General features: G+C 40.9%; 1 protein-coding gene across 4 annotated transcripts in view; it reads left to right on the forward strand.

The window, feature by feature from the left end:
- The window catches only part of arap2 (ArfGAP with RhoGAP domain, ankyrin repeat and PH domain 2), a 286,956-nt gene extending 263,023 nt beyond the window's left edge, over window positions 1-23,933 (forward strand). For 3 of the 4 annotated variants that reach the window (XM_052039500.1, XM_052039491.1, XM_052039516.1), the window contains 4 exons: window positions 4,022-4,057; window positions 6,578-6,641; window positions 14,861-14,992; window positions 23,062-23,933. In XM_052039500.1, the coding sequence (XP_051895460.1) occupies window positions 4,022-4,057; window positions 6,578-6,641; window positions 14,861-14,992; window positions 23,062-23,400 (571 nt within the window). In that variant the 3' untranslated portion in view covers window positions 23,401-23,933. The remainder of the gene's footprint in view (window positions 1-4,021; window positions 4,058-6,577; window positions 6,642-14,860; window positions 14,993-23,061) is intronic. The other variant, XM_052039508.1, reaches the window with a different exon arrangement.
- Window positions 23,934-24,438: the final 505 nt, after the last annotated feature.

Consider the following 24,438-nt stretch of genomic DNA (forward strand, 5'->3'; position numbering starts at 1 on the left):
TTTGAACTTTTAGTTTTTAAAAACACTTGAGTAATTTGCTGGCTTAGCTTGAACATTTGGTTGACTCTGTATTTTCAAATATTTTACCTACATCTGGCGATGACTGAGGGCGATATCACATAATGATGTCTGCTAGTTTTGCTCAGAATTATACCAGCATAAAATTGGCACATGTAATATCTTGTTAAACTGATGATATTCAACATGTGAGTTAATTCAGGTACAATATGGCTCGCTAGTTGTAATGAACTATCAATCCATTTTGTTGCCTGGGGCACTGCTTCAGCTCTTTATGATAAAGACTAATGTACTGTTTGTGAGTATTAAAATTGGAACCTATTTAATCCTCTAGACTTGATCCAATAATTATTTAACTTAAATTCTGAAAACCACTTAGACGTAGCTTAATTAAAAAAAAACTTTGCTTCCTTTAAGTATTGAATCAGATTAGTTTGTCTTAAATTAATAAGATTCTAACCTTCCTTCTTTCTGCCTGGATGCTGCCTTTTGCTTAGTCAATATCCTGTTTGTAATATTTACACATTTGCTCCAATTAAATGTTGAGGCAGATGGAGCTAGACACTTGTCTTCTCCATATCTTCCTTTTAACCCACCATTTATCACTTGGATAAGTATTAGCTATTTAAGTTGATTAGGGTAAAAAGTATATGACCTTGATTTCAAGGACATCGGTTTAACATTTATGGTACAGCTACAGACTTTCCAAGTGTTAAATGTATACTAACATTAAAAAGTACTCCCTCCACCCTCCTTGAATACTTTACTGTGCCAAAATTAATGTTCAGTTTGGCTGATAAAACCATTACAACTTACTTTAAGTGTACTCAGACTCAAAATAAAATATCATATATAGTACTTTTTATGACTCATTAATGACAAGTGTTTGTATTAGTTTTGAAATGGAGTCCCTTTCATGTGGGCTACTTGGCAGCCAATTTGCTCTCTGCAGTGAGACAAATAAGCAGTTTTAGTTTAAACTGAGGATAAATGTTGGCCAGGACACTTGGATACTTACCTTTGAATAGTAGAATAGCTTCTTACAGATCCACTTGAACAAGCAGAAGATCTTAACACCCCCTCTAAATGATAGTATCTCTGACAATGGAAGCGTGTTATCTCAGCAGCTCATGAAGTGGCAGTCCAGATAATAGTGTCCAACTTCTTGGAGAAGACTAAAGAAGCAAACGTTGGCCTATCCTGATTGCTAACAAATTGAGCATTCTCAAGCTCAAGCAAGGACAGGATCAGAAGAGGTTGTGATTAAAAAGCTTATCAATACTCGTGTAGGGAAAAGTACTGAAATACTTTTGTAACCTCCCTTCATTTAGAGTGTTCCATTTTAAATAGAAATACCATTAAAGGTTTTTATTAGGAGAATATAATATTGATGCATCCCCCTTAAGATATATTAAAAATTAATTCTGAATCACATATTAACCCCCCAGAAATACATTTCCAATCACCTCCTTACTAATAGAGCCCACACACCTTCCAATGCCTTTTTGCAAGTTATTCATGAGTCAGACTCCTACAGCTTTAGCAACTTTAGTTCTTTCATGGACTGGTTTCCATCCTCCTCCTGTCCATCCTCTGCCAGCTCTACTGCTTGAATTATTGCACAATAAATCACACTCATCCATTGCACTTACTGTTGTTGATCCTAGATGTCTCCTAATTTCCAAAAAAATGACATTCTTATTCTTGTGTTTAAATATCACCGTAATCCTAATCCTAATTCAAACCTGAGTCTCGGATGGTTAATGACATCCTAGCCTCAGGTTTGTGTCTAGGATGTCATGATCTTCATTATTTTTTGTTCAAATTGAACAAAATAATTAAGACCATGAGCCAAGTAAATGAAAGTGGGAGTTATCAGTGAAACAAAGAAACTCAGCATAAGACAAACTGCCAGAGGAACTGAGCGGTCAAGCAGCATCTGGAGAGGGAAAGGAATGGTCAACATTTCAGGTCGAGACATCACCCATACACAGATGCTGCTTGACCCACTGAGTACGGTAGTGTAGGAGTTAGCGTAACGATATTACAGCGCCAGCGACCCAGGTTCAATTCCAGCCGCTGTTTATAAAGAGGTTGTATGTTCTCCCCATGTCTGCATGGGTTTCCTCCCACATTCCAAAGACATACAGCAGCACGTACAGACATGGCGGCATGGTAGCTTAGCAGTTAGCGCGACGCTATTACAGCGCCAGCGATCGGGGTTCGATTCCCGTCGCTGTCTGTAAGGAGTTTGTACGTTCTCCCATGTCTGCGTGGGTTTCCCCTGGGTGCTCCGGTTTCCTCCCACATTCTAAAAGGCGTACTGTTAGGTCAATTTGGGTTTAAAATGGGCAGCGCGGACTCGTTGGGCTGGAAGGGCCTAATACCACGCTGTAAGTAAAATTTTAAAATTTAATACAGGTTAGGAAGTTGTGGGCATGCTATGTTGGTGCCGGAAGCGTGGCGACACTTGTGGGCTGCCCCCAGCACACTCTACGCAAAAAAATATATTTCACTGTGTGTTTCGATGTACATGTGACTAATAAAGAAATTTTATTGTATCTTATCTTTTTGCCCAAAGTTCCAGCATCTACAGTTTCTTGCATCTCCAAAGAAACATGGGAGATGACAGTAACAAACACAAGTGGGCAATTGTTCTGAACTGCAAACTCAAACCCTAACCCTCTCTGCAAGACCATCTCATAGAGTCACAGAGAGATATAGCACAGAAACAAGCTTCCTTCCACCCACCCCTCCAACCAAGTCCACGCTTACCATCAACCATCCATTTACACTAACCCTACATTAATCCCATTTTCATTCTGTCCACATTCTCATCAACTCCCCCAGATTCTGCCACTCACCTACACACCAGGGGCAATTTTCGGTGGCCTATTAACCTGCCAACCTGCACATCTGGGTAATGTGGGAGGAAAACCAGAGCACCTAGAGGAAACCCACACAGTCACAGGGAGAACATACAAATGCCACACAGACAGCACCTGAGGTCAGGATTGAACCGGTCTCTGGCGCAGTGAGGTGGCAGCTCTACTGGGGACTTGTCGTACATCCCTGCCTTCCTTCACCCACTTTTTTTTTGCTGCTGTGTCTTTGACTGTCATGGTCCTGTGCTGTGCACTTTCCTTGAAAGTTCCCATCACCTTCCCACTTCCCTCAGTTCTTTTAAGACTCTCTTTAAAACTGTCTCTTTAATAAGGCTTTTGGTCGCACGATCAAATGCCTTTTTCCCCCCACTGATTATGTATCCAATATGTAATATAGATATTATTTCAATGTTAATGCCCTTTGTTAATGCAAATTTTATTTTTTTTAATCTATTTTTGGTCTAAAACACTAATTTTCTTGTTTCACTTTTAGTGATTGTTCTTTAAATGGTATTTTGTATCTAAACTGTCATTCAATATTTTTCAAAGTATAGAAAATCATTTATGTTATTAATGTTCTCTCAGTGCCTGATTTGTAATGGACCAGCTCTTATTGAGAAAGTTGTTGATGCATTTTTCAGTTAATCATCAAACCTGCTTTGGTCAAGTTGTTCAGATTTACAAATTGTATGCGGCAACTAAAATGGAATATAGTATCGACAATCTTTCTTTTAATAGTGACTATTAACTGAGTTGAGTTATTTAGTAATGGCAGAATGCACAACTTAAGTGAGCCCGTGATACTCACCTAAATAAATAGCAGCCAGGTAGACACTCAACTGTCAGTTACTCAACTGGAGATTTAATTAACTTTGTCTTCTAATCACTGATTTTTACCCATTTCCAAGATCTTTACATTCATTTTAAGTTGATTGGAAGATATTTTCTGCTTGTGCAATACATACCTATAGCCAGCATGGTGTCCACAATTCTTCTATTGTTTATTGTATTTCTACCTCCAATGATGCTGTGTCTTGATAGGAATGTTCTCCTGTTCACTACTTTTTGAATGATGAGCAAGAACTGTATGTTAATGTCTCTCTTTCTCTGTTATACAGCTGGGGCTTTACACTTTGTTCAGAAAAGCAGCATTGGTAAGTTCCGAAATCAGATTGTGTTCAAAATGTTCTTAATCCACTGCACTTGTGTTGTTTGCAGCAGTCAGACTATTGAGTAGCAAAATGAAATAACAGGAAAGGAAGAACGTAACTTACTTCATGGGAAAATAATGAGATCATCTCAGCATTTATAACTTTCAAGAAAGTGACTGATATAAAGGGGCAAAATAAAGATGAAAAGGAGAAAATTGTAGCCCAGTGCAATGCAATTCAGTGATTAGTGAAACAGGCCAAGGATATGATGTTATCACCAGAAATTTGCTTAATAAATAAAATCAAGAATTTTAGAATATGCCCCAAATAGGAAATGACTGATTTTATGTACAGAGGCTTTGAGAAATATACAGCAGTCATTTGTGGAAGATTACTTACTCATGTCAGAGAATATCACAGTATTAAGCATATGAGGTTAAAGTATGGGAGGAAAATTTCTATTCAAGGCATTATTAAGGTGCTTTAGCACAAGTAGGAATTTAAAGCCCAGACAATCACAGCTATTTCAAGTAGTGTTAAGTAAACACTTGAGGAGAAATTGAAAGAAAGGAAACAAAACAGCTTGCTGAACAATAATGTACTACATGTCTCACAGCTTGCTGAATAATAATGTACTACATGTCTTCACAGTAGAGAAAGATGGTAAAGTACCACAGATGTGAAGAAATTTAAAACTTGGTGAAAGGGAGGAACTGGTTAAATTTAATTCAAGAAAGGATAATGATAATAGAAAGAGTAATGAGAGTAACAATAGATGAATCACAAGGACTTGATGATTTTCACACCAGGATACTGAGAGAAGCAGATGAGGATGTTGTTGATGCTTTCACCATATCTTTGAAAACTAACTACATTCAGTAACTATCCCCAAAGTTTCTCAATTGCATTCTACTATGCAAGGTCTATGAGATGTTAGGAATTGTAGACTGAAATAGGGGGGAAAAAAGGGCTGGAAATATTCATCACTTCATTCAGCATCCGAGGAGAGAGAAACACATTTAATGTTTCAGGTCACCTTTAATTAGTCTGATGATATTTATTGGCAAGTTGTTAATTAGAATAGAATGATTGAACATTGGGATAAATATAAAAGGATTAGGGAAAGCCAGCTTGCATTTCTAAAAGTTAAGTCATATTTACCTAATATAGCAGAATTTGATAAGACTGCAGATGTGAGAATATTTGGAAAATTGGAGGTACATGAATTTGGAGAAAATCTTTTGATGTGGATGGGATATTGATTAGGAAGTGTATAGTATGTATTGGGATAATGAATTAGAACTCCAGTTGGCTGGACCTGACTATTGTTGCTCTTGGGGATCTCATCTGGGATCTTGGCTATTTATTTTGTGTTTGAGAACTCTGGATCAACGTTTGGAGGCAACACCAATTGAATGCCACAGTAACTATTGTAGATGGGTGCAAAGATTTACAAAGGAAGAGTGATTGACCAAAACAGTTGGCAAAACTGGTGTACATAGAGCTCAAAATAGGAATAGATCAGATTTTTGAGCTAAGACAGATTGTTCTGGGTACTTTCAAAATGAGAAGTTGAAAAGTGTGGAGTAGTGAAGTGAATGCATCCTTTATCTCAAAAAAAAGGAATGTAAAGTTGAGAATGTTGGACAGTATTATACTGCATTTGGTGTCCCACGTTCAATTCTGTGCTCCACTCTGCAGGAAGTATGAATTAGCAGCAGAGAACATAGAACACTACAGCACAGTACAGGCCCTTCAGCCCACTATGTTGTGCTGACATTTTATCCTGCACTAAGATCTATCTAACCCTTCCCTCCCACATCACCCCCCATTTCTCTATCATTCATATATCCAAGAGTCTCTTAAATGTCCCTATTATGAACACAATTATGAACACAGTCTTACCTGTATAAAACTGGAGATAAAAGAACTAAATTATGAAGGAAAATTGCTAAGGCTTGAATTCCCTTGAGTATAAAATATTAAGAGTCCAGGAGATAAAGATCAGTAATGAGCTGCTAAAAACGATTGATAGAGTAGCGGTAGATAAACACGTTCCTTTGGCAAGGAAGTCCAGAATAAGAGGGCATAAGTTTAACGATGGACCTGGACCATTCAAGATGAAGGCAGCTCATCTTCACACAAAGGATACTGGAAATCTGGAGCCCAGCTAAAGAGTTGTCGAGGTTAGGCCAACTGGAAACTTCAGAAGTGAGACTGAAAGATTTTTGTTAGGCATTGAGGGAAATGAAACAGAGGCTGGTAATTGCTATGGGGAAAAAAAGCAGAGCATTTATGACCACATAACGTTGTTAGGGGCTCAAAGCCCACATCTTTTCTTCTTGTTGTTATTACAGAGAACAAATAGGGATTAGAGTAAATAGTGCTTACTAGGAAAGCAGTAGATGCAATGAAACAAATGGGTTCCTTTTTTAACTCAATTGGTTTATGATTATATCTTCTACATGTAAATGATAATTGATGACATTATACTGATGTGGAAAATATGTATCCCTCTTACAGGTATTTGTGCTGTGATAAGGAGGAAACATATTTGGAATGGTTGGCTAGTTTGCTCAGTGCACAGGTAGGAAATCTTTAATTTTTTTGAGCAATTTTGCAGTCATATTATGTTCCCATTATTGTTGCTTTATTCTTGGATGACAAACATAATTCCATATGTACTGGAATATAAAATTCATTTGATTTAGTGTTTCTGTGATGTTGCAATGAAAAGCATCACCATTCTAAAAGTTAATTCTTGAAGTATGTTTTGGCAGCAATCTTTAAAATTGTAATGGGGAAACTTGCAAATATCGTTTGCTCCTCTTACCAGGGAATTCTTAACAGCAGATAGCATTTTGTTAATCACTAATGGGACATGAGTGTTGCTCTCAAGGGCCAACATTTATTTACCTCACCAGTTGTTCTTAAGAAGATAATGGTAAGCTGCCTTGTTAGAATACCTACTGCCAGTTAAGTGGGGGGTATCTTCAAGTGACGTTAAATAGGAAATTTCAGGATTTTAATCTGTCACAATTGAGCTACACTTCCAAGCCCTGATGGAGTCTCATTTGCCAGTGAACTTGGAAGTGGTAGTGTTCCCGTAAACCTCATCTCATCTTTTTAGGTTGTAGAAGGCAGATTCCCAATGAAGAAATTGCAACAGGGTGTCCCATATATCGTGCTGACTGCAGCCACTTTGTATTGTTGGTGGAGGGGGTGAATATTCAAGGTGCTGATCAAATGTACTGAGGTGTCCTGGATGGTGTCGAATTTCGTGGGGGCCTTTTGGAGTAGTTCGAGCTGCTCTCGTCCATGAAAGAGCAGATTATTCATCAGACTTCCGGCTTGAGTCTTGTGGATGGTAGAAGGGCTTGGCAGAGTGCAAAGGTGAATCACATGCTGCAGGATCCCCAGCCTCAGATCTGCACCTGTAACCAATGTATTTATGTGTCTGAAATAAAAGCAGAAAATAGTAGAGATACTCGGCAGATCAGGCAGCATCTGTGGAAAGAGAAACACAGGTTCCAGGTCAGTAAACTGGAAAAGTAAGAAAGCAAGTTTGTTTTAGGTTGCAGTGGAGGGGGAGCACACTGAGAGAGAACCAGTTGGAAGCTTCAAGATTGACCGGGTCCTATTGACTGGTGAACTAACAACCTGATGCAGTGACTGGATAATATCTTTGAGTCAATGTCCAGACTTTCAACATCACCCTGTTAATGTCCTGTCCCAGCAGCAGGGTGGACTCTTCCATCTAAGAGAGAGAGCTAATCTAGTCTGGAGATGTGTAAATGAAGACGGATGAATGAGGGAAGTAGTGAAAGCAAGAAGAACATGCTGGAACTTAGAGATGCTGAACACAGCAGTTACTGAAGATCTGAAATTAAAGAGAATGCTGAAAATACTCAGCAGACCAAGAGCAGTTGTGGAGAGAAAAATACTGTTAATATTCTTTTAATATATTTTTTCAATTTATCCTGGCTGGTTCTGGTCAGTGGTGATCCCAGATGTAAAGGGTGAGGAATACAGAGATGGGAATCCTGTTGAAAGTGGAAGTGATCATATGTTTTCTTCATGGAAATGATCATTGCCTGGTAATTGTGTGAGAGAAATATTACTGTCCATACACCAGCTCAAACCCAAATGTTTTTCTGGTTTCATAGTTAAGAAAGTGCAGCTTGACAGGATTCTTGTCAATACCTTCCATTACTTTGCTGAAAATGAGGATAAACTAATGGGGGGACTAATTGGCCAGCATGGATTTTTATGCCTTTTTGCAGTGACGGACCTGGATAATTTTTCACTTTGCCAGCTATTACCAGTACATGAGTTGTACTGAAGCAGCTTGGTGAAGCACAGGTAGTTCTAGGGCACATCTTCAAATTTGCCACTGGGATATCAGAGGTCCCATTGCCTTTGCAATAACCAGTGGGCCCAGCCATTTCTTCATTAGCTGGGCCCAAGAAGCAACCCAGAAACAATGTGCATGGTCCCGCATTCCCACGGGCACCTGGGGTGAAGGCAGAAGGCTGATCTCACTGTCCCCCTTCAGCAAGGTCCAGATGGCAACCAGGCCTCAGGCGGTGCAGAGGCCCCATCCCCCTAAATACCTATGACAGGTTTTGTCAGAAGGCATGGCTGGAGGAAGGGCTTCAGTCAAGCCTGGAAATCGCAATATATTTTTTAAAGTTCTTAAAATCAAACTAGGTTCAGAGAAAAAACTAAGTTTTTTCAAAAAGTAATCCACAGAAATAATCGAAAACATTAAACTAAAGTAAACCAGAAGAACTTTGCCTTCCCCTTTACCTCCTAATTCAGGCCAAGAATCCCCATGCAACTCAATGAGGTCTCTGAGCCTGTGCAGCAATTCCATTGCTTAATGCTGGGGAATCCCAGCAAAATTGCAACAAATCTGATGGGTGTGCTATTCAGTGACTCCTGGATTCTCAGCACGTGTAAGTCTGCGCCTTATTTCTATTCAAAAGGCTGAACACCAATTATTCCGAAACAGCCTGCAAGGTTCCACCCATTATCATGTGGAATGAAATGAATTGACTAAAGGCTAGCACCAATGATGGTAGCAATCTCAGGAGTGGATTGACCCCTGTCTTTGATTGTGAATTATGAGGAACCATGAGTTTATAGATTGTGATGGAATGTAATCCTGCTGTGGCTAGTAGTACATGGTATCCCATGGTTGACTGTCTTTGAGTTTCCTAGATCTGTTCTGGATGTGTTCCATCTGGCTTAGTAGGATTAGAGGATGTCTTCAATGCGAACGGCTTTTTTTGTCTAGGAGGACTTGGCAGTGATCACTCATAGTACATAGAACATTACAGCACAGTACAGACCCTTCAGCCCACGATGTTGCGCTGACATTTTATCCGTTCTAATGTCTATCTAGATGTTCTTCATCTAGATTCCAGCATCTGCAGTCCTTTGTTTCTCTAATATCTATCTAACCCTTCCCTCCCACATAGCCCTCCATTTCTCTATTATTCATGTGGCTATCTAAGAGTCTCTTAAATGTCCCGAATGTATCTTCCCCCACAACCTCTGCCGGCAGTGCATTCCACGCACCCACCACTCCCTGTGTAAAAAAAAACTTGCCTCTGACATCCCCCTTATACCTTCCTCCAATCACTTTAAAATTATGCCCCCTCGGAATAATTGGTGTTCAGCCTTTTGAATAGAAATAAGGTACAGACTTGCATGTATGTGCTGAGAATTATACTCCAACAATGCCACTCTGGAGGGGTGCATCTGCAACAAGTAGATCGGTGTGTACAAAGCCAAGAATTTTATTTTTCCCCTCTGTTGGCCTGAATCTCTCACCATCTGCTGCAAGGAGAGTCTGGTAACTGTCACTCAGGCTTGTCCATCGTGGTTAATGGTGGAACTGCCAAGTCATTCCAGGCACTGGACCTCAAACCACCCCTCCATCCTCAGTGCTTCTTTCAAGTGCAGCTCAACATAGAGGAGCACTGATTCAAGAGTTGAAGGAGGTCAGAGGGTGGTTATCAACAGGTGGTTCCTTGCCCATGTTAGAACTTGTGCTAAGAGATCTCATTACATTCAGAGTTGATGTTAAGGATTCTCCTCCAGAGTGTACACCATTGTCAAGACAAGACATCTTTATTAGTCACGTGTACATCGAAACACACGGTGAAATGAATCTTTTGCATAGAGTGTTCTGGGGGCAGCCCGCAAGTGTCGCCACTCTTCCGGTGCCAACATAGCATGCCCACAACTTCCTAACCTGTATGTCTTTGGAATGTGGGATGAAACCGGATCACACGGAGGAAACCCACGCAGACACGGCGAGAACGTACAAACTCCTTACAGACGGTGGCCAGAATTGAACCCAGATCTCTGGCGCTGTCATAGCGTTACGCTAACCGCTACACTACCGTGCCTACCCTTAGGAATAGTAAAGGGAAAAAATAACTGGTGGGAGTTGTCTACAGGCCACCAAATAATAACATTACAGTGGGACAAGCAATAAACTAAGAAATAGATGTAGCAGAGGATGCGGAGAGTCTACAGAGAGATATAGATAGGTTAAGTGAGTGAACAAGGGTCTGGCAGATGGAGTATAATGTTTCAATTGAGTCTGTCCTGCCATTGGGACAGGGCATGAACAGAGAGACTGTGCTGAAAGGTTCTAGACGTTGGCTCAAAGGTGTTATCTTATCATCATTTCTCCAGCCTATGGGACATCTCATCCAGTTTTGGCACAGGTTCCCCTGATGCCTCTTGGGGGGAAATTACAGGGTAGACTGTGCTGGGTGAGATTTGTCATGTTTTCTGTTTAAGTCCTTGTCAGATCATTCAACTGCTTTTATTCTTTTTTGTTAAAGTTTACTATGGCTGTGGCTTGCCAAGGCATTTCAGAAAGCAGTAGCCATCAGCCACATTGATGATTCCCTGGAGTCACATGTCAGCCACACTGGTCACTGTTATGGATGGCAGATTCCCTTCTCAATAGGACATTAGTGAACCAGATGGGTTTTTATAACAATCCAGTGGCTTCATGGTCACCTTTACTCATAATGTTTCATTATGGATTTATTTAATTAACTGAAATTTAGTTGCCCATCTGCCATGATGGGATTTGAACTCATCTCCAGATCATTAGCCTCGGCCTCTGGATGCTTGTCTAGTAAGATAACCACATTGCCTTTGCACCTGCATAGCACTTTAATGGTTACTTCAGTGTCTCATTGTGCAAATGGATCTGCCGACTGATATAAGAAGAGAAGATATTCTTTAAGGTGATGAAAATGTGAATCATTCATATTCAATGTTGTTTGCTTGAATAGGTGGAGTAGATTTTCCACAGATGTTCTTAATCAACAGAATGCAGCACTGGAACCTAAGAAATTGGCAGAGGTCCAATCTGGTTTTAATTAATTTTCAAGTCTTATTTCAGTAAGCTTGAAGTACACTGAGCTGGAAAGTGGAAACATTGCACTTGATTTTTCAAATGTCAGGTAATACAAAGTTGGTATTACCTGAAGTAAATCATGCTGCAGATCATTTCCATGTGAAATGGGACTGGGCGCTTGCAGTTGCAATACACACGAGTCCGCCTGACCTTTCCCTGTCCATGACAAATGACATCACCACTCCTGCAATGCCTATCCCCATCCATACCAATATAAATTAGAGGTCAAAGCTCCACATGACATCCTTTGTCAAGCAATCTCACTTGAACTAAGAGCACATCACACAAATTTGTTGCTGTTTGTGCTGTTTAGAAGGACACTTTGTTGATATCAAGATGCCCAACATCTTCACAAATGAATTCAGATTGCTCAAGTGCCTTCCAGAGTCCATTGAATGTTCTAACAAACAGGGAGGGCTTCCTCCAGCTTTTCACACCTTAGAAATGACACAGCTGGTGGCACACCATCATGGTAGGCATCATAATGGCAATGGCATGGCCGACCAATTAGGATGCATCAGAGACCTTTGATATAGATATTTATTTATTAGTCACATGTACATTGAAACACAGTGAAATGTGTCTTTTTGCGTAACTGGTAATGTGCTGGGGGCAGCCCACAAGCGTCGCCATGCTTCCGGCGCCAACATAACGTGTCTACAGCTCCAAACCTGTACATCTTTGGAACATGAGAGGAAACCAGAGCACCCGGAGGAAACCCACGCAGATACGGGGAGAACGTTGAAACTCCTTATACACAGCGGTGGGAATTGAACCCGGGTCGCTGGCACTGTACATGTTCATCTTCAGAGACACCAACTCCTACTGCATGCGAAGCCTGTGGGATATAACACTGTGCCCACACTAGGTGACCTCTCCAGGGACTGGTTAGACAATGGTGCCACTGCCTTGTGGCATAGACCATTTCACCATTGTTTCAACCTCCAGAGCTGGAGTTCAGTCCTGTTGTCTTACGTGGATGGTGGGTGGGAATTAGTCTAATTCTCAAGGTATTGACCCTGTTCAAATGTGTAGGGAGAATCATATAATTCATTAACTGTGCAGAGGTAATCACATTGATCCCACAGGCCACCCAGGTAGCACACTCCCTTATTTCCCATACCACGGTAGTGTAGCGGTTAGCGTAACACTATTACAGCACCAGCGGCCCGGGTTCAATACCTTGAGAATTCCGGCCGCTGTCTGTAAGGAGTTTGTACGTTCTCCCTGTGTCTGCGTGGGTTTCTTCCAGGTGCTCCAGTTTCCTCCCACATTCCAAAGACATACGGGTTAGGAAGTTGTGGGTATGCTATGTTGGCGCCAAAAGCATGGCGACACTTGCCGGCTGCCCTCCAGAACGCTACGCAAAAGATGTGTGGGCTCACCCAATGATCTGTACACCAGATTATCTGGTATCAAACTGAGCCTCACCAATCTCTGGTACCCATCTGGCCTAATTTGCTCATCCCTCATAGTGCTAGTCACCAAGGTGTTGCGGTGGCATAACAGGCACAGTGACGCACTTTGGTTATTTGCCATCATAAGATTTCTTTATTAGTCGCATGTACATTGAAACACGCAGTGAAATTCATCTGTTGCGTGGAATGTTCTGGGGGCAGCCCGCAAGTGTCGCCACGCTTCTGGCACCAACATAGCTTGCCCACAGCTCCTAACTCGTACGTCTTTGGAATGTGGGAGGAAACCGGAGCACACAGAGGAAACCCACGCAGACACGGGGAGAACGTACAAACTCCTTACAGACAGCGGCGGGAATTGAACCTGGGTCGCTGGCGCTGTAATAGCGTTACACTAACCGCTACACTACCATGCTTCTCGTCTCCTCACCTTCTCCATCTAGTTTTTCCTCCTACTTATATCCTAGGGAGGGGGAAAGCAGAGGGCCTCTCTTAATATCCTGCAAAGACAACACAGAAGAGGTATGCACTTGTAGGCTGTGTACAAAGTAAGTTTATGATGAAGTAGCAGCAGAGGAGATAATGAGGGTGCCAACTGTAGATCAAATAAATGGGGATGTAGTAATCACAGTGAAACATTGTTAGTGAGAATACCTGACAGATTCTCTGCAGCCTCTGCTTGTGAGGTGGTTTGAGACTTGGGGGCCATGAGAATGGTATTGAGTCTAGTGGGGCACTGCGAGGGCTTTCCTTCCATATGGGTGGCTTCCCTCCTATTCCTCACTGCCTGAGCATGAATGGACGAGATAATGGACAGTGATAATCCTGTTCATTGTCTTGCCTTTAGAGGTTGGACTCCTGTGTGGGGTGGAGGATGGTCGAATGTTTGTAGTGCAGTCAAATTTGGGGTTAAGGATGGAGTAGCAGGATTTATGCAGTTGTGAGACTTTCTGGTTAAGTACCTTTGTACAAGACAGCAGTTTTCCCACAGGGGTGCAGTTCGCTTTGACATCTTGTATTTCTTATGTCCTTGCAAACATGGTTGAGGGATTCTCAGTCTGAAGGTGACAACTGTCACGCTCTTCAAATAGGGGGCTTGGTGGGTTTCCTTGTACTCCCCTGGCACACAAAACCCCTCCTGTGACAAAACAACATAGTACTGGCTATTTTCAAATTCTCCCCCATCCTCCCAACCATCCATCCTCACCCTTGTCCATTCCCAAACCATAACCTTGTCCATTCCCAAACCAAATGGTGGCCACAAGAGGACATAGGTTTAAGGAGCTGGGGAGTGGGTATAGAGGAGACGTCGGGCGTAAGTTTTTTACTCGGAGAATGGTGAGTGCCTGGAATGGGCTGCCGGCAACGGTGGTGGAAGTGGATACGATAGGGTCTGTTAAGAGACTTTTGAATAGGTACATGGAGCTGAGAAAAATAGAGGGCTGTGGGTAAGCTGAGTAATTTCTAAGGTAGGGACATGTTCGGCACAGCTTTGTGGGCTGAAGGGCCTGAATTGTGCTGTAGGTTTTCTATGTTTCTGTTTCGATCTCTACAACCTTCTGCATTTACCAAGTTTCTGTATTACCAGCCTTACTGAATATAAAAGCTCCATTGTTGTTAGTCTTGTCTTCACCTGCTGAGGCTAGAAGCTCTGGAATTCTCTACCTAAATCTCTTCGCCTCTGTCTACTTCTCTTCCCAACCTCTTTGAGCAAGTTTTTGGTCATCTGTCCTATTGTGGCTCGACTTTGAGCTTGATGATGTTCCTGTCATTAACATTCTGACCATGTTATAACAAAAGCATTCTATAAATGGAACTTATCGTTCACGTATTCTGATTTAGAGCTGGAAATGACGGTTTATGACTTTGTAATTCTACCTGAACTTGGTTAAGAAAGTGCTTAATTGCCTTTGTAGAACTGTGAACTTTTTTCTTTGACAGCATGAGGATGATCTTTGGCAACCAGCTGGCAAGTTACATATTTCGTCAATGATGCTGACTGCAAAACTAGGGACCATGGGTATAATGCCAATGCAAGAATCAGCCGACAGAAGGAAAGTGGAACAAATGCAAGTAGGTTGTTTGCTTTAATCAGTTCCCCTTGTCACAATTCATGTAGTTCAGTCATATTATCACACACATTTCAATCCAAAATCATCACAAGTTCCCACAGTTTGGGAAGTGATACTATGAACTTAAGGTTCATAAGCTGGTCTGAATCTTATATTGGATAAGGATGCCATTGGAAGACATCACATCTTAAATAAGTTTTAAGTCCATCATGTTTCATATACTGAAACATTTAAATTATTCCTTAATGGTTCTTTGTACAATTTGCGGCTTTAGATGTGGACTAATGATGTTTTTAGTATTCTCTAGTATGTGTCCATCATTAGTTGAATAATCTCGAAAATTATACTTAGAGTCCTGCCAATATTAATTTAGTTGATTTAAATGCTGCTTAGAGTGTATGTACTATTTTCATCGAAGCAGGGCAATAACTGCTCTGCAGCAACAGATCAATAGAGTATCATGCCAGTAATATTGAAATACATCATAATCATTAGCTATTGCATTGAAGGTGGTGTTGCTTAGCTGTAAGGTGGCACTTTCTCAAAATTATCTTAACAAATTTCATTGTTTATAAACAATTAACAGCGGGTCATTCTTTTCTCTTTATTTTGTTTGCTGTTACAAAGATTACCCATAGTCTGATCGCCTGAATCAATAAGACAGTTTGATCTAGAAATTAGTCCATGCAGCATTACCTTGAGCACTGAATTGTCTTGTAAATATTGAAGATAGCAGGCAAGAATTGCACACACACTATGCATTGGTAGTATGCACCTATCATACTGCAAAAGAACAAAGTACTAGTTGATATACTTTGGCTGTGTTCAAGTAAGGAGATTAAAGCCTAGAGCAACATCAGTTTGCACCAGTGCCACTACACTTGGTAAAAATAGATCATTTGTGGGTTAACAGGCAATTGTTAATGGGACTGTCAGATTAGTGCAATCAACAGTGCAGGTTATGAAATATACTTCCCTGAATTTATTGCATAGTATTATTTATCTTTTTTCACTCCCTTTGTGGATCTGCATCCATACCATTTTTTAAAAATCCCTGGGAAGAACAGAAGAGCTTCCCTGACCTTTCCTTCGCATTTCCTTCAAGGTCACCCACATCACCCCCACTTCCCCTCTTGCCTTCCTCACAAGTCCTCAGGTATGTGTTAGCATAATAGTGGCCTAATCTTCAAAGGCGAGCTGCCTTTTGCTCCACACAAGAGGGACAAAACCCACAGTGAGAAGAACTGTGGATTTCAACATTCAAATCCAAGATTTAAACTTAAAGAACATATAGGCCTTAGTTACTGGAGTAATTCCTTTATTGATCACTAAGTTTCTTTGTCTTCTTCCCAATAAGATTCAGTATGACTTGCATTTAGACATGGAAAAGCAAAGAGTGCTGGGAATATCTGAGTGAATTTCTATCGGAGTTATCTTTCTCATTTGTTGTAATGTTGTCAAAAAAGCCCATAAACTTGGGTAATTATGTGAAACACAGCAAATGCGAGAATCATTGCAAAAACATTGTTGTGCAGAAAAACAGACAGATGTGCAGAAAAGGGTTTAGGATAGGAAAACGGGTGGCTGGCTTTGTTACAAGAAAAGTAATTCAGTCCAGCAATCCTCATAAACTGAGTATGAAGTTTCTCAGTTGAGTATGAAGTTTCACACAAAGCACTAGAGGAACTCAGTGAGTCGGGCAGCATCCATGGCAGGAAATGGACAGTCGACGCCTCGGTCGACTTATCCAGTCCGAGTTATAAAGACCCTTTATCCAGTCCAGATGAAGGGTCTTGACCTGAAATGTCAACTGTCCATTTCCCTCCATAGATGCTGCCTGACCCGCTGAATTCCTCCAGCTCTTCGTAGGTTTCCCCAGATTCCAGCATCTGTAGTCTCGTGTGTCTCTGAGTATGAAGCTTGACCAGTTTGATTACCAGCAGAATTGACACACAATTACAATCATACATTTATCAGCTGCTTCCATTTAAAGTTGTCGTCTTAAATTGCCAGCACCGGGAGTTAAAGTTACTACTCATTTCTGGAAAGCAGAAGTGCTGTTTTAAGAAAATGAGTAAATCTAAAAGTCATACCAAGGATGTCCTTCAGAGAGCAGCACACTCCAAAAGCAGCAGGGATCCACCCTCAGGATTCAGAATAACTGCTGGTTTTGGGAATAATCCATCAACACTAAACCACTGGGATTAAGGCAGTTTGTATGGTGTAAAAGTCAGTGGACATCAGAGATTAATGGTTATGTGTTGAAATATAAATGCAGCAGATGTGTTTCAGCCAAATCCCCAGCTACATTTGTTTGGGGAAACCTCCAATGCGAAAATAGGAGTTTGTGCTTCCCTGTGAAAAAAGGTGATGGAGGTTCCTGAAACGTTATATTACTGTTGCAGGTGACACATCTTATTGAAGTCTCAAAGGGGATTAAATAATATAAGAAGAAAAATGTATTCCATGTTGGTTCCTGATCTCTACCTGTTCTACTAAGTTTTATTTTAGTCTTCATAATATAAATTCTTACTGAATGTATGCATTCCTTAAGTCAATATTTTACGCTGGAGCCCATCAAATATAATTATATAGAAAGGTTTGAGAAATGGTACCAAAAAGTAAATATTCATTTAGGAGCATAAAAATTTGTGAAATAGGAGTAGGAGTAAACCACACAGTCCCTCAAGCCTGTTTTGCCATTCAGTAAGGTCTTGGCTGATCTGATCTGATCTTTGGCCACAACTTTTTCTGGCTACTCTCCATAATCCCTTATTCCTTTCTGGTCTAAAAATTTGTCTTTGACTTAATGACTCAACATCTAGAGCTTTTTGCTGTAAAGAATTCCAAAGGTTCACAGCACTCTGAGAAGGCTTTGAGGCTTTATAAGGCATAGGTCAGATCACATTTGGAATATTGTGAGCTGTTTTGGGCCCCATATCTAAGGAAGGATGTGCTGGCATTGGAGAGGGTCCAGGGGAGGTTTACAAGAATGATCCCAGGAATGAAAGGGTTAATGTACGAGGACTGTTTGATGGCTCTGGGCCTGTACTTGCCAGAGTTTAGAAGGATGAGGGGGCATCTCATTGAAACCTACTGAATACTGAAAGGCCCGGATAGAGTGGACATGGAGGGGATGTTTCCAGTAGTGGGAGAGTCTAGGACCAGAGGGCACAGCCTCAGAATAGTAGGATGTCCCTTTAGAACTGAGATGAAGAGGAATTTGTTTAGCCAGAGGGTGGTGAGTCTGTGGAATTCATGTCATTGGGTAAACTTAGAGTGGAAGTTGATAGGTTCTTGATTAGTTAAGGGCATCAAAGGTTACGGGGAGAAGGCAGGAGAATGGGGTTGAGAAGGAAAAAAAAATCACCCATGATCGAATGGTGGAGCAGACTCAATGGGCCAAATGGCCTAATTCTTCTCCTATGTCTTATGGCCTAAGGAATTCTTCTTCATCTCAGTTTTGAGTGGTTGATCTGGTTATTCTCCCAAGCTCTAGTCTCCCCCACAAGGGAAACCTGCTCTCAGCAACTACTTCATTAAGCTGCTTCAGTCACTGAGGTTCAATGAGTATGTTTCAGTGAGACTCGCTGAACTCCAGAGTGCATAGGCCCAGTCTTTTCATTCTTTCCTCATAAGGCAGCCCCATGACAGATGTGGCACAGTAATATTGGTCATTACCAAATTAAGGGTGTCTCAGGACCAACTGCTGTCTGTGTTGTTGCAACATTGTTCACTGCAGAACTTGTCAGCAGCTGTTTGCCTCTGTGGAATAAAGCCACTCTTGGAATTCTCCCTGACACTGTAAGATTGTCTTTTATTTAATAAAATGCTCTTGTTCGTTTGAATTTCGAACTCTTTTCTAGTATTCTTGAGAGTGTGGGAGAAAGATGCTGAGGTAGAAGTTCTAATGATAAAACTGAAATTTAGAGGCTGTGTTTGAAATGGAAAAGCAAACCCTGGGCGTGATCTCTCCAAATCAAGATAATATGTGGGAAAGCACTGAGGAAACATTGAACTGTGTGATTTTATTGGAAAAAGTAACAATGGACCAAATGTAGGTGCCCAAGTCATCGGAATTCCAGGTAGGTAAAATGTTGAAATAATGGGAGGAATGTTTTACATCTGTGTTTAACTGGCTATGGCAGATAAACCAAAGCACAGAGTAAAGATGTTTTTGATCTCATTTGTCACAGAGGAAGAGAATTGTACTGTATCATAAAGCCTACTAATGAAACCCTGAAGGATGCATTAGATGCATCACGTGCACATTGAAAACTGCCCTGGGAATGAAGTAGTTGACTTGTGGTGCTTTACATGTAACCATAAACAAGGAGATTTTTAGTGGTACTTTCTTAATGGAGCCTATATTATTTGCAATTAGCCACAGTTTCACAGATTTAAAGGACTCTCTTATCAGAGTTTAAATTACATGGATTCCAGGATTCCAGCCTAAGGGAACAGTGACTACTCAAGAGAGTTAACTCTAGAAAAGTGCACACAGATATGCTGCCAAAACCAGGCAAGAAAGATTGGATGACCAGCAGAAAGAAGTACATGTGGTGAGAACCATAGAACCGGTACAGCACAATACAGGCCCTTCGGCCCACCATGTTGTGCCGACCTTTAAACCATGCCTAAGACTATCTAACCCCTTCCTCCCACATATCCCCCTATGTTAAATTCCTCCATATGCTTATCTAACAATCTCTTGAATTTGACCAACGTACCTGCCTCCACTACCAACCCAGGCAGCGCATTCCATGCACCAACCACTCTCTGGGTAAAAAAACCTCCCTCTGATGCCTCCCTTGAACTTCCCACCCATTACTTTAAAGCCATGCCCTCTTGTATTGAGCATTGGTGCCCTGGGAAAGAGGCGCTGGCTGTCTACTCTATCTCTTCCTCTTAATATTTTGTATACCTCTATCGTGTCTCCCCTCATCCTCCTTCTCTCCAAAGAGTAAAGCCCTAGCTCCCTTAGTCTCTCCTCATAATCCATACTCTCCAAACCAGGCAGCATCCTGGTAAATCTCCACATCCTTCCTATAATGAGGCGACCAGAACTGGACACAGTACTCCAAGTGTGGTCAAACCAGAGTTTTGTAGAGCTGCATCATTACCTCGCGGCTCTTAAACTCAATCCCACGATTTATGAAAGCTAACATCCCATGAGCTTTCTTAACTACCCTATCCACCTGTGAGGCAACTTTCAGTGATCTGTGGATATGAAGCCCCCAGATCCCTCTGCTCCTCCACACTACCCAGAATCCTGCCATTAACCTTGTACTCCGCCTTGGAGTTTGTCCTTCCAAAGTATACCACCTCACACTTCTCCGGATTGAACTCCATCTGCCACTTGTCAGCCCAGCTCTGCATCCTATCAAATCCCTCTGCAAGCTTCGACAGTCCTCCACACTTTCCACAACACCACCGACCTTTGTGTCGTCTGCAAACTTGCTAACCCACCCTTCTACCCCCTCATCCAAGTCATTAATAAGTATCACGAAAAGTAGAGGCCCCAGAACTGATCCTTGTGGGACACCGCTAGTCACAGCCCTCCAGTCTAAATGCACTCCCTCCGTGAGACAAAAGGCAGATAAAAGAAAGTTTTGTCAAAGCAGCTTATGTGTTGCAAGTATTGTGAGTGGCAACAGGAGGGGCTAAAAGAGAAATGCACTGCATATGGGAAAATGTGTTCGTGATATGGATTGGAAAATAACTTCTGTGAATAGTGCACCCTGAAGAGAAGGCCGAACATCCATGAAATGGATGAGATGAGACATACAGGGTGAGATTTGAAATACTGGTTAATACTAATATACCTGGTGCCAAAGGAGATCACTTTTGTGGAAAGAGCAGATGTATTTACACTGAGGTGTTTGTGCAGAGCAACTTGTGTCATTTCAAATAGACTCAGGAACAACATGTAAAGTCCCTCAAAGCATTGCAGTGAAAATTAAATCATATCCTGTCAATGTACAACAGAACTACACTAGCCTGCTGGAAGATGCCTCTGATAGTGGTGAACCAAAGAAGCAAGAGAATTAGGATGTGGATTTCATACTGGTTGGCCAGAAAGATCACACACCACACCCAAATATGAAAGTAGTACTGTCCAGCAAATGTAACTGGTTATGATATTCCTTGGTAGGATTATGAAGACTAAATCAGTTCAAACAATCACTTCAGCCATGCAACTCACAGATGTCTTTCATGGAACAGGGAGAGGCAAATATTATTTAGTGCCAGCTGAAAGGACGCAGGTGACAGTACACCCACCAGAGCATGTGGCACTCAGAGGTACTTGAAATTGAGTTGGAGAGACTGATGAGGGGATAGAGATGATGTTCCCAGTGGACACAGCTACCCGAGTATCCACTTTGGTGCGTGTTGATAAATCCAAATGGTAAACAGGGAATTTGCCCAGAGATAAGCGTTCTGAAGAGGAGCTGCTATTACCCTGTATACGTGATAGAAGGGATATATTTTAAACGATGGGAATCTTGAAAGTGGAATCGTCACCTGATCCAGATGGAAGGCATCCTTGGCTACTGTGGAGTAAAAATTGAAATAGGCAAGGGTCTAGTCACGATCCTCCTTTGGTGTGGGGTTTGTACTGGAGGGCTTCAGATGTCACAAGTCTGTTTAAAATGAGGGCAGCGATGAAACAAAAGAACTGGTAAATGGACATTCAAAAGGTATTTTACCAAACAGCACATAATAGAATGCAGAGTCTGATTCTGAATATTTTATTTTCAGACTGAATAATGTCATTCCCCCAGGATAAGTTTGGGACTGCAGCTCTTTTTGATATATATTAAAGTCAAAGTCAAGTTTATTGTCATATGCACAGGTGCAATGAAAAACTTACTTCCAACAGGCACGTAGCAGCAGATGCACAGCATCCACAAGAAAAACATAAACATAAATTGCACACAAATTTTAGAAGAAAGAACATTAAATAAATTTTGCAGACTTGAGGAGTATCCCAGTATTTGCAATGAAACTTGCAAATTAAGTAATTACTGAGGATGATTATTCTGGAATTCAGGAGGAAATGGACAGACATAGGATCTGTGGTGAAATGGCAGCCACAGGACTAATGGAAGTGTGAAGTGATGAATGTGGATTGGAGGACAAGCAGAGGCAAGAAAAGCTAACTGTTGGTATTTTAGGAAGTACAGCGAGAGGTACTTGTCAACATACCTTTAAAGTTGGCAATAAATGATGACAAGGCTATTTAAAAATGTGCCTTCCTTTGACCATTTCTTTTGACAACTATTTACTTTTTTGGATTTACTTTTTATTTAGCTTTTAATGTATTATCATACTTTCTCTTTGCTCCTCATATTCCCTTTTTCAACTGACTTTATTAATAGAGAAATAGAGTATAAAGCAAGGAAGTTATACTCCACCTTTCAATACTGTGTAGGCCCCAGCTAGAGTATTGGCTTCAGTTCTGGGCAGGACTCTTCAGGAATAATGTTAAAGGCTTGGAGGGCATGTAAAGGGCATTCACCTGGACGGTACCGGGCTGAAGGGCTTCATATATGCAGGGATGGTGAAAAAATGAGTTTGGTTTTCTTGGAACAGAGATAGTTAAGAGGTACTCTGATAGAGCTGTTCAAGCTCATCAACAGTTTTGATAGAATAAATGAAAATAAACTATTTTCAATGGCAAAGGGGTTAGTAACCAGATAATGCAGTTAGTTGTCATTTACACAGCAAAATGTTTGATTTCTAATGCATTGTCTGAAAGAGCAGTGAAAGAACATGCAATGGATATGTTCAAAAGACATTGCAGGAGCCTTGACCAAGGAGCAGGTGAGTGACGAAATGGGTAGCCTTACGAAGCACTGGCTCAGTCTGCTGACTGCTTTCTCGTGGCTGATTGCTGTTTGCTTCTGTAACAGCATTTTGCCAGGAACCACTTCTTATTGCTGCCTGTAAGTGACTTGTGCAAGTATTTGATGTGCTGCACCATCCAATTTTTGACAAAATGTTAGAGAAGATGCATTCTACCAGAATATTGAATTCCCGCCATTAAATAATTAATTTCTGTTACAGAAGGATGCCAGGAAGTTGAATCTGAATGACTTCCTTCATCACACAGTCCGTGAGGATACGCACAGGAAATCACATCACTTGGCTGCCTACTTACAACACTCAGGGGTTTTGTCTGGCAACGGACAAGAGCCAAATAAGCGCACTTTACGACCAGGTCAAGCTACTGTAACACAAAGTGACACAAAGTTAAGACTCCGCCAGGGTCTACAGTGTCCAGGTCAAGCAGAAACAACGCTTAATAAAATGTACTTTGGAACTGATACAAAACTTCATTCAAAACTCATGCAAGAGCTGAACACAGTCTTTCTAAAAAGTAATCCTCCATTAAAGAATGAATAACATGAGTCATCTTTTAAAATATGGATGAATAGACCTTTTAATATGAAGACTTCATATAGATATTAAATGGAGAATTTGCCAATTTAAGACCTTCATAATGGGGTGATTCTCTTCATTAGCCTACTTACATTATTAAAAGAGCTTGGATCAACTCCAATTGTGTCAGCTTAAAAGCCACACTGAATCAGTAGAAGTACTCAAAGTACAATTTTGTTGGTGCACTTGAGATCTTTTACGTGCACCACTCTCAACAGTTGCCTTAGATGCAGTAATATAATTTGATACTCTTAGTATTTACAAAAAAGGTACTTTTCACTCCATTGTCGCTATTTCTGAAGCAAAAATTCAATACATAGAAGCACAGTAAATAAGGTGGTTTGGATACAATCTGTAAATAATGATTAATTTACTTGGTGTTATCCATGTTGGTAATGGACTGTGATGCTTCTTGGCTATCAGTTTAGCAAGGGAGTTCAGCACAGTTCATCTTCTCCATTGTCCTATGTTATGTTAATAAAGTTAAACTAAAGGGATATTTCTGGTTCAATGTGTCCTACTGTAGCATTATTACTGCATTTTCACTTATAGAAATCACTGTATGTATCTTAAATAAAGCAAATGACAATTCATCTCTGGGTGATTCCCTCCCAAAAGACCTGGCATGCTGATGGTGTGTCAGTAATCTATTATCTTAGCCTGAAAATCGGAGTACTTTACAGCAATTGGAAATTTATATTAAATGAACATCAGAAATCTTATCATTTAGGACCTAGAGATACATGAAATGAAAATACTTGTTGATACATTTATTGATTTTGAATTGCCCTTATCTATGGCAAGTGTTCAAAGCTGTATAGTACATTAAAGTGGGAAAGAATCGGACACAAGTAGGACAGCTGAATGATTAAATTGCTGGGATTAGCAGGCTGAAATGACCTAAATTTGCTGTACTTTTCTCCAGTTCATCATGTTCATAATCTTGATTGGAAATTCCATTTGTTTTTCAAGCGCCATTGAACATGCAGCACCAGATTGCTC

The sequence above is a fragment of the Pristis pectinata genome, chromosome 2, assembly GCF_009764475.1.
Source record: "Pristis pectinata isolate sPriPec2 chromosome 2, sPriPec2.1.pri, whole genome shotgun sequence".
NCBI classification, from domain to species: Eukaryota; Metazoa; Chordata; class Chondrichthyes; order Rhinopristiformes; family Pristidae; genus Pristis; species Pristis pectinata.